This window comes from Hyalella azteca, unplaced genomic scaffold (genome assembly GCF_000764305.2).
Source record: "Hyalella azteca isolate HAZT.00-mixed unplaced genomic scaffold, Hazt_2.0.2 contig15494, whole genome shotgun sequence".
In the NCBI taxonomy this organism is placed as follows: Eukaryota; Metazoa; Arthropoda; class Malacostraca; order Amphipoda; family Hyalellidae; genus Hyalella; species Hyalella azteca.
In genome coordinates, this window is record NW_025945346.1 from 109175 (window position 1) to 124457 (window position 15283).

At 39.5% G+C, this 15283-nt stretch overlaps 1 protein-coding gene across 3 annotated transcripts in view; it reads left to right on the plus strand.

Moving 5' to 3' along the window:
• The window catches only part of LOC108682689 (proton channel OtopLc), a 57212-nt gene extending 46252 nt beyond the window's left edge, over positions 1-10960 (plus strand). For 2 of the 3 annotated variants that reach the window (XM_018171907.2, XM_018171909.2), the window contains exons 2-8: positions 6000-6235; positions 6512-6720; positions 6835-7819; positions 8028-8203; positions 8397-9044; positions 9277-9705; positions 9853-10960. In XM_018171907.2, coding sequence (XP_018027396.1) covers positions 6000-6235; positions 6512-6720; positions 6835-7819; positions 8028-8203; positions 8397-9044; positions 9277-9705; positions 9853-9972 — 2803 coding nt within the window. In that variant the 3' untranslated portion in view covers positions 9973-10960. Of the gene's footprint in view, positions 1-944; positions 1324-5999; positions 6236-6511; positions 6721-6834; positions 7820-8027; positions 8204-8396; positions 9045-9276; positions 9706-9852 lie in introns of those variants that run through there. The other variant, XM_018171906.2, reaches the window with a different exon arrangement.
• The last annotated feature ends 4323 nt before the right edge of the window (positions 10961-15283 follow it).

The window sequence follows — 15283 nt, forward strand, 5'->3', positions numbered from 1 at the left end:
TGCATCGAGGACGATTTCTAAAAAATAAGACAATTATGCATCAAAAACTATTTTCAATAATAAAAACATCCCAGGAACCGCACACGAGAGCTAAATAGTCGTCTATCGCCATGTGAGATGCAAATATCAACAAAAAGTTACTCCCTTGCAAACCTTAGAGAATTTACAAATTTCGACGAGAAGAGATTCCGGGAAGAATAAGCTAATTTCAGTAATTATAATAACAGGGTTCGTAACCACGTGAGTGTGCAGCATTTTACTCATTGAGGAATTACCCGCCAAAACATATATTATATCTTGTAGGAAATATATTGTGTGATATCCCCCGGGGTATGTTTTCTGCACACCGTTGTTATGATTTACATTACGCGGCGCGGGAGATAACCAGCAGGATACAGCGGCAGCTTGTTTCCTGCTCTCGCTCTTAAGCCTCAACATATCCCCCGTAATTTACGCTGCACACTACATACAGGTAACTCTGACGACAGTATTATTATAATAAATTTTACATGTTAAGTTTGCAGCAAAGAATACATTCAAAGAAGAAGTTTGAATTATTTCTTCATAGTCTCACACAGTCAATTACGTTCTCTCTATACGTACTAGTATAGTTAGGGCCTTAATTTAGATTAACTGGGCGTATGAGTAACATCAGTTTAAATTACTTACAACACACGCAAGATAAATAATCAACACGGGCATGAACCCATAGATGACTGCCGCTCTCAAAAATCGGAAACATTGGGCGAGGTCTAGCGCAAGTGCAGCATTCCATTAACGTAGTTTTTTCCTTGAAATTAGTAGAGGCTGCAGGAGCAGAGGCAGGTTGTAGAGCATGCAACGCATCTCGGGAGTTCCCCTGTTCAAGAACGGGGGCGGAGCCGCGGCACACGAGTATTGCAGTGCAGCATGACTACGACGAACGCGCCCGCTGTCCCGTCAAAACTTCGCTACTCGCTGCCGCGCGCGGACGTGAGCCTCGCAAGAATTTAAAGGTGTACTGTACTTATGGGAACTGCGCGATATCCCGAGTGATTCTTGAACTTTTTAATTTGTGTAGAAAGTGATTACACCGAGTTGATTAGTTTCCCCAATTAATCGAACGTTGTAAAAGTGACGTTTTCAGTGATAAAGACGAGAGAATGCCTTCTCTTGTTTCGTGAAGCAATAACAGAGAAAATATTTATTCTCTTTCCAAGTGTTTAACAACAAAGTGAAAATGCAAGTCGAAGTACCATTTGCGAATATTGCCCAAGGCATTTTGCGCCCGGCAATGGGCACCATCGCCTCTATACCCATCAGACTTGTGCTGAACAATATTGGGTGAGTGACCGCAGACTTTCTCAACAATCAATGACAGCAAAACTGGCGTCTAAAAACCAGTGATTCAACGAAATATTTGAGTAGTTACTGTAACACCGCATGAAATGTACACGTTTTCCGTCACCGAATTTTGGTGCCTAAAAAGTAGCAATCCAGACGACCAGCCGTGAAAACGATATCCAGACTTTAATAAGTCTGATCTGACTGTGTAAGTTTACAAAGGCACAATTATAAACAACAATATTCTGCACGCAAGCAATAATTCTCATGTTCATTTAGTTAAAACTCCACTCTGGCACTTGTTGTCGCAGTTTCTGATCACAAAAATGCTTATTGTTTAATTTGTCTTATTCGTAAAATTAGCGATTATTTCAGTGTCCATTTGTCAACTGTGATCAATTGATTTTCAAATGGCATAAAATCGGGCAAGTTCATTGATTTCATGGCATCACCGGAATAAATATGCCATCGCATAATACGGTATATTACTAATATTCTCAGTCGGCGTGTTTATATTATTGACAGGCTCACATGAGACTAATAACGTACATTATCAGAAGTGCTCTTGGAGCATGCAAAATGTAACGTAAACGAAATAAATTGATGCATCAAAATGCGTTATTTTGGAGGTTGTGCTTCATGAACCGTACTAGTATGTAGATAATAATTGCGATTAATTCACTTCGCAGTTCCTATATTTCAAGTAAAAAATTGTTCAGAAAATCTCTTTAGATTACATTTATCAGTACATCAATGTTAATGATAAAAATCCAAAGTCAATTATTTACCTATTTTATAATTTATTAAGTGTCACTGCCAATGTCAATTATTCACCAACATTTACCCTAGATGGCTCATTTCACGATATGCGCGCTCGACAACCACGGGCTTACCTGGTCGCAAGAATTGTTCGTGTTTGTTGCTGACAAAACTAATATTTGTAATCCCCTATTATTGTGATACTAATAGTTATTGAATGCTGACCTAAATTTATCTTTACACTAAACAACAAAATACGAAACTTTGACGCAAGTTAAGTTCCCTGACAAGATTCAGACAGCGACGAGCTTTTCGCTACAGTTGCAACTTCAACTGCTACTCATATTACAATATTTCTGCATGTATTTCATCAACTTCGCAGCCTTGCGCATTACGGTCCGCAGAGTCCCGCCTAGTTGCATAGAAAGCATTAGTGGCAAAAGCAGGTGGGGAGCTGCATCGAGCTCTCGCGCACCACCCATTTCCTTATACAGAGCAGCAGGTTCTAGCACATTCTCTCCCCTACCCACGGCTAAATGAAGGCTGGCCATGCAAGTGGTGCACTTGCAATAAAAACTGAACCAGCCAGGGGACTCCCCCTTAGGACAGGCCAGGTTCTGAGCGCACTCGCTTCCGAGCGCTCTAGAACTGTCGTAGTTAGTTGCCTTAAAGTTTCAAGGTAGGTGCAAGTGTGGACCTTGACGCCGTCAATAGGAGGAAATGGAAATTAGAGCCGCTCCAGTTTGAAAAAAATAATGGAGGCGACCAATTAAATACTCAGCAATTCATGCGATTTAATTTTTATGCTATCGAGAAGTGAAAATCAATTAACTGGTAACAGTTTACAAATTCGGATAACTCCTTCGAAAAAGTCCCACGTGCATTTTAAATGTTACTAAGAAACCATCAGTCCATGTTTTCATTAAAATACGTGGAAGAAATTATAATTAGCAGTTTCACAGAAAATGTTCCTGGAATTATAAGCCGGGCATTGTTTCAGCAATTGCTACCGATGACACCAGCGTCCGTAATTGCTTTCGATTAGCAAAAGCAGCTTCGAGCCGCAAACGCTTTCGTGGAAGTCTCGCTTGTGGCTGCGAGCCAAATGAGATCATCGAAAAATAAAGGCGCACGCTCAGCTTTCTGCTGCGGTGCCTGTGCAATATACAGAGGTCTGCAATAGCGGTGAGCAGCAACGATAACAACAATCAACACTTAAACAGCGCATTGCAGCTAATGACCGAACTTAAAAAAAAATTAGTCGAAAAGTCATCCTCTGAGAGCATTTAAATCTAAATTGTATTTTGCTTGTCGAAGGCTATCAATGTGAAAGCGAAGCAGATGGAACAACCCAAACTCTGTATAGCAACTAAAATAATTGCTCTTCTTATAATTCAAAAACATCGGTATTGTAGACTGGTCATAAGGCGAAGAAGCTCTTTTCTCGAATTAAAAATATAGAAGGACTTAGACGTTTAGACGTAGGTGCGGCTTACGTGTTAGAGTAACAGAGAGAACCTTGCCGATTGAGACGTGTGGACACGCGGCAGTATCGAGCGCAAGGCCACAAGTTTTTACTTCGCAAATTTGCTGCGATTCTGAAAATTACCGTAGCCATACTACCTACGTTTGGGTACCGACACCTTGAAGGTCTAAAAACTATGAAATTGATTCTCCGTTTCCCGTCACTTGATTTGTGCCCACAGGAAATAAACAAATGAGTAAGTTTTGAGCAAGTTATTAAAAGAGTTAAATTAAGAACACAAAACATTACAAAGTTTATTTTATAAAAAAGCCTTTAGCACCGAAACTGTTACACAGTGACTGCGAAATTATAAGTAACAGAACACATGAAATTTATATCTTATAGATTTGAAGCACAGATCATTTTGATTGAATTTTTGTTTTAAACAGAATTACATAAATGTACTCGAATGCGTACATTTGTGCTTTGTACACGAATGCAGAGGTTATTAAATTTAAAGTCTGATCCATATTTTTTTCGCGTGACTGAACATTATACGGTACTGGCCAAGTTATAAATGAACCTGATATCCCAGTTGCCCTGAGGTCAGTTTCTTTATGTGTACGAGGAACTAAGATGGCTGGTGAATGACGGTCACTAAGATGGCTGGTGAATGACGGTCATTACGTCACTGGGTGATTCAGAGAGTTTTGGCGCTGGGCAGGGAGGGGCCCGACCGTTCGTTATCCGAGGCCAGAGCTCGTCATTGAGCTCAGTAATTGTTGGCTGCAAGAAAATATCTCCTGCACATCACACGTACACATTCAAATACCATATTAATAGAGAGGAAAAGCTAACGGAGACTTACATGAAGGTTGTCGAATACCTGACTCGTGCCAAATCCAAAGCCTATATATCCTAAACGCCTGATTATTAAAATGGGCGTTTCTAGGTATAGAACGGAATGCATTACGGCTTAAACCCGCACCTATTACTTCTAAATCGTATCTGAGCGTCCCCCCATAAAATTTTTCTTTTAATTTTAATTGTTAAATCTCAAGACCAAATTTCAATTACTAAATATCTTTAAAATCCTAATCAAACGCTTCCAAGCACGTCTTCCAAGTTAGATTTCCACTCAGTACAGGATGAAAAAAAATTTGCGTGCCAATTGATAAATTACAATGATGAAGGAAATTAGAATTAAATTAGAAGCAGACTGTCGAGGGTTTTGTCCGGTAGATACCTCCTGCCAAAGCTTGTCCTGATAGATCAGCGCCCTGCTGGTTATCGAGGCGGTGGCCGCCGCTGGTGCTGCGCTCGCTTGGCCTTGGCATTTGAGCTCCCGCGCCACCGCCGCCGCCGCGAGCTCGGCCGTGCGAGGCTCAGCGAGCATTCCTGCACCCGCTCATCCTTGGAGTCAGCCGCTCCAGTTTCCCGCATAAATGATATCGTGAACAACGGGCGGATTTTTTGCGCCGAAGATCCAGCTAAAATCGTACGACTCTGAGTTATAAATAACATAAATCGTAGGCAGAGTATATTTAGGTGTTTATATTAGGAACATGCCTATACGCAAAAGAAGATGGGATGCTCAATAAATAGAAGTCTGATTTTTTAACATCATCATTGATATTTTCGTTAATAAAGCTCTCATTCTTATGGCTATTCAAAACTAAAATTTCAAGAGAACTATTTTGTTTGAAGCTTTGTGGCTGCAAACTCACACGTAGGAAACTGGCTGCAAACATTGCGTTCCTCAGTGAGCCAAGATGGCTTGCACGAGGATTTAAATGATACATATCTCTCATTAATGCATCGTTCGTTCCTGGAACTTGTTCTACTCAGAAATGAAGCAATTAAAATAATAATACTTTTCATCAGAGCCGCATCCATAAAAGACACTTACGAAACGGATTATTTCACAAATTAAAATTCCAAATAAACATAAATATTTTATTTATCTTGATCGCACGTGAATTGCGAATACAAACAATGCTTATGAATGCAGTCTAACGCCTAACTATCGCCAAATAGCTTGTATATTACAATATGTTTGCGGTGCAAAGCAGGTCCGTCTTGCCGCCCACTACGCATCACTTGATAAGGCTGCATCCAACGCATAAACACGGGCTTTGGCAGGATTCTTATCAAGCCCTGCATGAAGTACACACCGTAGCTCACAGATGGCACGCTCACACACAGCAATTGCTTTTGAATTATGACCATGATTGATGTAGCCCCTTTTTATTCTCCTCACTCAGGTTTATAAATCATCACCGTTCATCTAACAGCAACATTTTTTGATGCTCAGACTGCTTCACAAATGACGCTGATTCTCTTATTCAATATTCTTAATTCTTGAGCTCAATTACTAAATTTGTAACTGCTAAATGTAACTTCATTGCACCCCTTAAAGCCCGCTATAATGTATTTTTTCCCTGTGTTGCAGTGAGAGTGAGGCAAGCGGCAGCGCCCGCGTCACGCCAGTACAGCAGCGTCGTCGGCAGGTGCCGACCAAGCATCCTCACCGTCGCGGTCGTAAGGTCAGCGCACCCCCAGAACTACAGCCACACCTCGGACCCTACAACGTCCACAACAAGAAGCACGCGCAGGGTGGTGCGATCACCGACTCGACCGACTCCCCTCACTCCGAGTACATCATCAACATCTCTCCAGGAAATAATTGTAAGTGTTTGGCGCGCGTTCTTTCTAATGAAGAGATTTATTTTGTCAATCTCTATACGATGCTTTTCATGCTCAGGACTGCACGAAATAACTACAAAACTGCCAGTTATTCTAGAAATGAGCCTCACATAATAATACAGAATGATAGTTTTCTTATGTAAGAACACATCCCGCAGAAGAAAGTTCGTTTCCTGCCTGGTTGATTAAAAATAAATAAAGAAGTAAAATAACCTTAATTTTATCATACGGTGACGTTTTCCTTCTCTTTCTTCGCAGTTTCCGACGGACTTTACAGTGGTTCCGACTCCGGAGTCACCTCTGAATACTCCTCGTGGGCTATCCCTGTCAACGGCCACGTGAGACAGGATCAATCGCAATACGAAGACGACCTCACCCCGCCTGGCGGTTCAGTTGAAGATCTTGTTAATGAGAACTCTAAAAGACAGAAGGACAAATACAATTTCACTTCTGATTCAGAGTCTGAGGTAAGATCTTCATCATAGTACAGATAATATATTCGTGAGTTTTTATGCGAATATGAATAAAGTGAAAGTAATTTTGTGAATGTATTTATTAATAGCAATTTTTTCTATCAACAGAGCACAGGAATGAACTCTCCACTGTCCTCTCGTCGCCGCGGAATGGACAATGCAGCATACGTTAACACCGAGCCCAGAGCCCTGGTGCTTGCAGTTGATGGACCTCCACCTCTGAACAGATCCATGACCGATACTAACTTGCTGGGAACTCACTCAAATGTCATTTCTTCATACACCGGGTCAGCGGCCCAGGCAAGCTCGCTACCAAGAAACCGCAAGAATAGCATGGTAGTTCAACTGAACCTCGGGAACCAAATTGAAACAATACAGGGATCATCCGCTTCAACTCTGCCTGGAGGGAGATCAGTGTCATTAGTCTCTTTAAACCAAGCTGGCATCAGTACTACGCCTAATGCAAACAATTATCCCAACCTTAGCCAGTTTGGTAGCGATAATCAGTCCATTTACAGTGAAATTGGAACACAGTACAACACGGGCTATCTAGGTTCAGCTCACCTCGCAAATGTGATGGGTTCACAAGGGTCCCTAAATGGCCTGAAAGATCACAGCTTAGGCGTAGTATCATCTGCCCCCATGCCCGACGCAGAAGATCATGAATCAGAGCCTACCTCGGAAGAAGAAAAGAAGGCATGGACCATTGAAACTTTGGCTGATAACTTGAGTTTAATCTATGCTATATTCCTTGTCACTTTAGGAACAGTGATCTACTTAGCTGACACTTTCAGTGGTCATGACTCCGCCTTCGCTGAATCCTTCAACATTTTCTTGATAGTCGTTCAACTCGCTTGGCTTATATACGCACACATTGATGTTCGGCACTACATCCAAACTATCATGAAGGCGATGGAAGAGGCCAGAGAACGAAACCAAGGCAAAAGCGAGGAAGTCGTTCTGGAGCCCACCGGAGATGGCCAATATCAGCTACGTATCAACTTGCCGGAACCTAGGAAAACTATTCCACAACATTATGGCTTCACTTCAGGGCGACATGGAGGTTCCCTCTACTTAAAAATCGGAGCTACTGGTAAGTTAAACGTTTTATAATGTGCGATTTGTGAAAATGAGTGTGCAATGTGTGAAAAGTTTAATATTTATTTAATATTTCTTTATAAGTTTGAAAACGTGTGTACGTATTTTGCAATCTACAAAATGTAATTTAACATCAAGTATACTTTTGTTTTAGGATGATTGAACGAGAGTGCGAATATTACAGAAAATCCATTTATTTGCAGTATTCTGCTTCGGTCACCTGATCCATTCCGGACTGAACCTCGGACAGAAGATCTTATATCTGACCGCTGACGATCCAGCTTTCGAGAACTGCACATGTACTCCAGACGTCGTGATGTCTGTTCTGCAGCCTATATATGCATTCTATAACCTTTTCTTCGTCTTCAAATACTCTAATGTAAGTAAAAGCAAACATTCTTACGTGAAATTATTTTATAACATCATATAATATTTTACATCGGATCCATAATAAATGACTTGAACAAAATCAAATTGAATACTATAAAAAATCGTCTTTTCTCCTTACAGTATCTACTTAGTAGTGCGCTATTAGGTATTTTAAATAAACTAAAATATTTATTTCTCAACAGCTCATTATCAATCGTCGCAAGCTCCTTTCTCGCTTCGGACTCATGCACTGCATTGCCGCTTCTCTTTGCTTCTGGATCTACACAATCATGCAAGAAACGTTGCAGGCTATCGCATCCAAACATTACGATACCGACTACGCAAACGCTTCCGCCTACAGCTCAACGCAAGCTCCACTAGCAATGCCATCTTTCAAAAAAGCAGAGAAAGATTCAGATGAGGATGATGATGATGATGAAGAACCCATGAAAAAAATTCAAAAAGCTCTATACACTGGGACTACAGTTTCTCCATCATGGAGCATCAACTACGGTTGTGAAAAATCGACCGAACTGACCGAGATGATCAATTACACGACTCCGTACTTGTACCCTTTCAGCATTGAGTATAACATCCTGATAGTTGGAGTTTGGATTCTGATATTGGAGAACGTTGGCAAAACTGAGCGTCACACTCACATCCCGTCCGTTGAAGTAACATACGAAGAAGACAACACCAAAGGCTTCTCTTCCAACATGATCATCTATGTGGACTGCCACTCGTCCAACCGGGGTCTTTTCGCAGGTCTCCTTTTGACAGTCGCTACCGTCATCTCAATCATCCTCTTCTTTATCTTCACGTCGTCACAGAACAATGTCATGCTTGGTCTGGTAAGTTTGCAAGCAAGGGATAACTCAATACAAATTACTTTCATTACAGTAATATAACGTTATAAATATCTTCTGTTGCCATAAAATAATGTGACGCATAAAGATGCTTCATAATATTTTCGTATGCTTGCTATAACATGTTTTTGAGAGTGATTATTAATGAAGTATTTTCGTTTGTTTTTACTACATTTTTTGCATCGAAAATAAAAGTACGTTTTTTTCCTTTCCGCAGTACGTGAACGCCTACAGCGCGCTGATGATCCTGTTGGTGATGACCATCGCCACGGCATTTGCTTACCATGCAATCCGGAACCTGGACATCATAAAACATCACATCAGCAACGTTGATGACATTCTACTCATCATATGCCTTCCTTGTATTCTGCTCTTCGCTTTCTTCAGCTTAGTACCCTCAGTACTAAACGGCAGCGTTTTGTTTGCGGCTGTCAATATTATGCAAGTCATACAAACCGTACTACAAACCGTCCTCATCGGAGACGGTCTCCGAAGATGTTCCAACTCTTCAAGCTTACAACAAAAGAAACCCGGGCGAGAAGTCGTCACTTTCTTGGTGGTGGCCAATGTCGCGCTTTGGCTATTAGAAACATTCGAAATCAAGAGTGATGCAGGGAATGCGGACAAATATGCATTCTATGGCAAGGTAAGATTTTAACTCAAATAGGAATGGAATCTTTCTCGTGATAGATACTGTAACAGTTATGTTTACCATGAAATTGAAAATGCATTTATAATGAATGTGTAGAATGAAATGTACAGATTTAATAACAACATTTTTTTTCTCCAACAGAATTTGTGGACGCTGTTGTCTCACTTGACGCTGCCTCTGGCTCTATTCTATCGCTTCCACTCTTCCGTGTGTCTCGCTGATATGTGGAAAGCTTCTTACGAGCCAGAGAGTGAACACTAGCCTCCTCCCACCTTCTGCCTGCTGCTGGCCAGCGTCTCGAACAACCAACTAGCTCGGTGCTAAGAGGAAAGCTTCAACAGCATGCAGATTTCAATGTGCTTCTAAGTCAATTTAAAGAGCCATATATTATCATATGGATCTTTTCTTCATCTACTTTGTAGATTTGAAGTCATCGTTGACGCTAGTTCAGCACTTCCAGCAGCCGCTGAACTTGTACAATTCTGCTGCAGCCACAGGGAGTGTTTTCATCCATAACCTTCGTTAAATTCAAGAACCGCATATCGATGGCTTCAAACTCATCAAACGAAGCCAGCTGGTTCACACGTCTCCTTGGGAGATACTAGCTAGAGATTTATTACGCAGGTTATTGTGGCTGAACGGCACCAGTAGACATCCAGTGCAGGATAAGGGCAAGTTGGCGGTATCGGTTTTGTTGGACGACTAGCGCCATCATTCTTGTACATAGCGATCATTTTTCGCACTCATCTACTCTTGACATGATCATCATCCTGTATTTATGATTGATGTGTAAATATTATATACCCAGGCCACTAGAATGTGATATTTAGATTCTAAGTGCTGCCCGGTTCTAATCTATTGTGATTGAACTTGTGTAAAGGCTCACTCCATGCAGGTTTGGGGACGTTTTGATCCAAACTATACATTGCCTGATTTCGATAGTTCAGATTTTTTAGGTTAGGCTTCTTATGCTTTATGTCATCGCTTATGCTGATGGTGATTGAGAACCCACTGTGATTTCGTACGGCTTCCATTGATAAGTTTGCGATTACCGTGGACGCAGTTTTGAAGATGATGTTATATATAGAGCTACAGGGCATTAGACACATGACAAGACGGTACATCGTGTACACTTATATAAGAATATCTTATACCTAATAATTAAGCTCGAGCGAGATTCAGAGTACGAATCCATGATGTACTATGCCAAATACATAGTTGAAAAGCAAATATACGTATAAAAATATAATTCTTTTGTACTTTCCCTTTAATTTATAAATTTCATTTCATTAGTGTTGCTAGATGATATTCAATAGCCTAACCGCCACTAAATAATTACCGAACAACACTCCGCTCAGAAAAAGTGATTGGATAATAGATTTAATGATAAACAAAAATTTATATTAAAAAATTCTTTAAAAAGTGATGGAGCTGTCGTATACTCGGTTTTTTTTAGAGCTGTCAAAGTTCTTTAGCATTGTAAGATACTCGCGGCAAATTGGATACAGGGTTTACTCAAATGGAAACTAAATTTCAACAAACATTTCCCATTCCAGGTCGTAATTACAAAATAATTAAAATAATAATAGTTCTCGTTTACTGCATAACAAAAATAATGACGTACTAGCTTGTAAATTAGACCGGTAAATTTTGATTCTTATTGAGGTACCTACACTATGCACGATTGTTTCCAAGTTTCGCTAACATTTTTGTTTAGAAAGATGGACACGAGTTAAAATAAGAGAACTCGAAAAAAAAATCATATATATATACGATTACGATCCATGATGGGAATGTGATTTTATAGAAAAGGATGCGAGTTTATCGTTTATTTTACGATAAATAATGCAAATTATTCTATTTCCTGCGCGTCAAATCATGTTCAAATTGCAGAAGCGCTTACATAAATGTTATTTCAATGTTGCAAAAAAAGTTTAGAATGAATGACAGATTTCTTCAATAAGGCTTTTTCGATATGTTTCGATATAAAATAACGAGCTACATGGAGGAAAGTTACGGACGAGAAATCAACATTCAGTCGCTCATACCTGGTGTTAAAGCAGCAGACAAAAACGTTGTTGTAAATGCTAGAGTTCATGCACCAATTCCTGTTTCCGAACCGGTTACGATGGATAGCTAAAGCTATAGTTCAAGGCACAATCATGCATGTTAGCTCGGCGAGTGATTCATCGATATTTCACCCATTTCTATGGCCTATGCATGTAAATATTGTTTGCAGTTTTCCCCCTAAAACAATTAAAAAATTTTTTATGACGTTGGGGCTGCACTTTCTACATCTTTGCTTCCTTTTTGCATTCAAATTTCATTTAATCACTACGATTGATAAAATACCACTTACTGCCCATAAGATGTTAGGTACTACTGCATATATATGAGGTCCAAAAGATGCACGAAAAATTGAAGATCGTATCTAAGTTACCGAGATGGTAAGCACGTTCAAAAATAACAAAGTTTACCACCACAAAAAAAAAACTTATCGATAATACAGAAAAAAGCCTCAACTACATCGAGAACATGACATTTTACAGACACGTGTTCGTTATCATTTTCTTCTTAAATCATTGATCCAATTACATTTACCGACAAAAACGGTAGAGGAGATTTGCAACAAATTTCTCAAGCGGAGCAAATCTCAACGAAGGTTCGAACGCGAAGTTGCAGCGCGGTAGGTCTGTGTGAGCGAATTAAGGCTACGTAGGCGATCGGCAATGCACAAAGTTGGAGCTTAGTTCAATGACAAAGTTATTGTGGCAGAATTAAATAATTACAATTGAAAAATAGCTAGAACCGTAGAACGAATATATAGAAACTTCAAAGTAACAACTCTGTAACTATCATTCATTTTGAAGCACGAGCTTTCAATTTCATCTATGGTGGCATGGTTCCGTCTCTTAATCATTTTTAAGAACCAATGCGATGCAGTCATTAGAATATTCAAAGAACAACAACATAATTTAACTTACGTTTTATTGCAGACAACGACTGCAGTGTTCCGTAGTTTTTGAATACTGCCGGACGGCAATCAATGTTTTCGGACTTGACATTTTCTCACTCTTTCCAGGTTTCTTACACACCGTCGAAAACTCTTGAATCGCCATAACACTAGGTACGCAGTTAGTTAACAGTTTACCAATCACGTAATCACTATAATACAAACTATGGAAAAAATGCTCACCGATACATCAAATTAAACTTTAGAACTGGCCAGATTATCACTTCTCTTAAAAAATACCTAATTTTTCCTAATTTCTCTTAAAAACCTCATAATTTTCACTTTATCCATTCATGGGATCACGGATCAACTGTTTCCACAGTACTGCAGCCTTGTAGGTCAGTGACTGTTCAGTGGCGACTCGGAAGCTTTTTCCTTTGCTTTTGACACTGCATTCAATCATTTGGATGAATATCTTGCATTTATTTCAGAAGAACCTACTGCATAAATAAGTTAAATTAAACTGTATAGTTTTATATTTCATACATTTGCGTATGAATTATACTCAACGTTACTTTAAACCAATTTAATCTTCTGCATCAGTACGTCGACCTTACCACGGCAAAGCGACTGTTAGCACTGAGGATAAAACATGTATAATTTTACAATTCTGTGCGCTGTATGTCATATAATTCATTCAGAAATAAAATTAAAAGAACAAAATTAACCTAAGGAGACAATTGGAATTTGTAAATGAACCATTTAGTTCTTAATTAGAAGTTAGTTGTACTCACTTGTACATATGGGAGACCAAGGACTATCTACTCACTACTCACTTTGCGGTAATGATGCTAAATTTTACAGCATAAAGTGTTTACCTTAGTCGTCATCTCGTCGACAAGAAGCTCGCTAACAAAAATAGTAAATTTAGTTAATATGGTATAGTTAGTGTTTAATTACTGGATATTTCAACTTTTCTAGCATTCAGCCGGCTTTTTACCTCCTTTCTACATATATAATTTTACATGCCATTCATTATAAATGGTTTTTGAACGCTGACTCTATATATAACCTGCTGTCACATCAGCCGCAAGATGGCGCCAGCGTATTCAATTGGACCCGGTTTTGAAATACAATTCATAAATTTGTCTATATGAGAAATATAAAATAGATTTTACACACATAGATTTATTAGTAGTAAAAAAGTGTTGTTCAGTTTATAAATGAGTTTTTGTCAAAAATTTGTGCGTAACTATGCTATTCATAATATTTGAAATTAAGTTAGAATATCGTTTTGCTCTCATGCTGGAATATATTAATTTAAAATAATCAGACACGTTTGCGTCATGACCTGCGAACAAGAAAATGTTTCTCGTAATATTCAACTGCTAAAAAATATACGAGTCCAGTTGCTATATTAAGAAGGGCTAAGAGTTAGTCTCCAGTGACGAGTCAAAATCTAATCAGGTTTCATCACGCGACGCAAGCGTGGCGCACCAGCATGTAACTTGTGCTGCACACAATCAAGGCTCAGAGCGCACGTTAGGTACCAGCGCCACACTCATAATTCCGCCAACTCTGAACTGAAATAAGAAAATTTTCTTATTAGAATATTAGTACTAATGCCCCGGCGCGAGCATTGGAAAAATTTTCTCGTTCCGATTCGCTTTAGAATAGAACAATTAAAATTTGTAAAGATTAGGTTAACTTACGAATGCTAGGTAACAAACCTGGCAGTACCCATGGTCGACATCGTTGATGGCAGTATCTATCCTAACCTGCTGAGTGGTCGTTTAAAACTTGCGCTTTAATTACATAGAAGCGAACCAAAAAAGGAAAAATTCTCGCGATGCTAGCAGCGGCGTAATAATACCGATACAACTTCTTTTAACCCTCTACCGCCGTATGTCACTCTCCGGGAACATAACAACTTTCAACTTAGATTATACGTAAACTATCGAGTGTAGCAACCTGAGGACGTTTGTACACAACAGAAAACATTTTAAAGTCGTCGTACGTGGCGGCAACCATCATTGCAAGTCATTATGCGTTCATTAGAAGTTTAGAACGTATCCTTGTTGGTAAGTAGGCTTGTGACAATATTGCTCCCATTACCCATATCATGCGGCAGAAGGTTGAGCGACGGAACAGCCAAATAATAATTAAGCAATTTGGAATTATGGGGCATTTGCTCTTTTTAGCGTGCGTCGTTGCATTGCACTCCGCCGCTGTCGAGTCTGTATTTGGGTGGGTGCGGAGAAATGTCGTTTGGGTGCTTCATCCTCAGTTTTTTGTCACTCCATCCTCAACGATCTCGCCAACTTGAATCTAAGATTAGTTTTTCTTACGGACCTTATTATCATAAAAATTGTAAGTCAAATTGTTATTTTTCTAACGTAAAATACTGATCTTCTAATGTCATCATTTGTTGCCACTGGAGTGCACAAAGAAAAAGAAATTGTTTATTATTCAGCTACGGCCACTCTATATCACTGAATTCCAAACGTTGCGGGAGTTATCGCTATTTTATCAAGGAATTCAGTTAGTCCAATTATAATTACAATAACTTGGAAGCTGACATCTCCAAACCCCACATCGCAAAAAGTGGGCTCGTCGGGA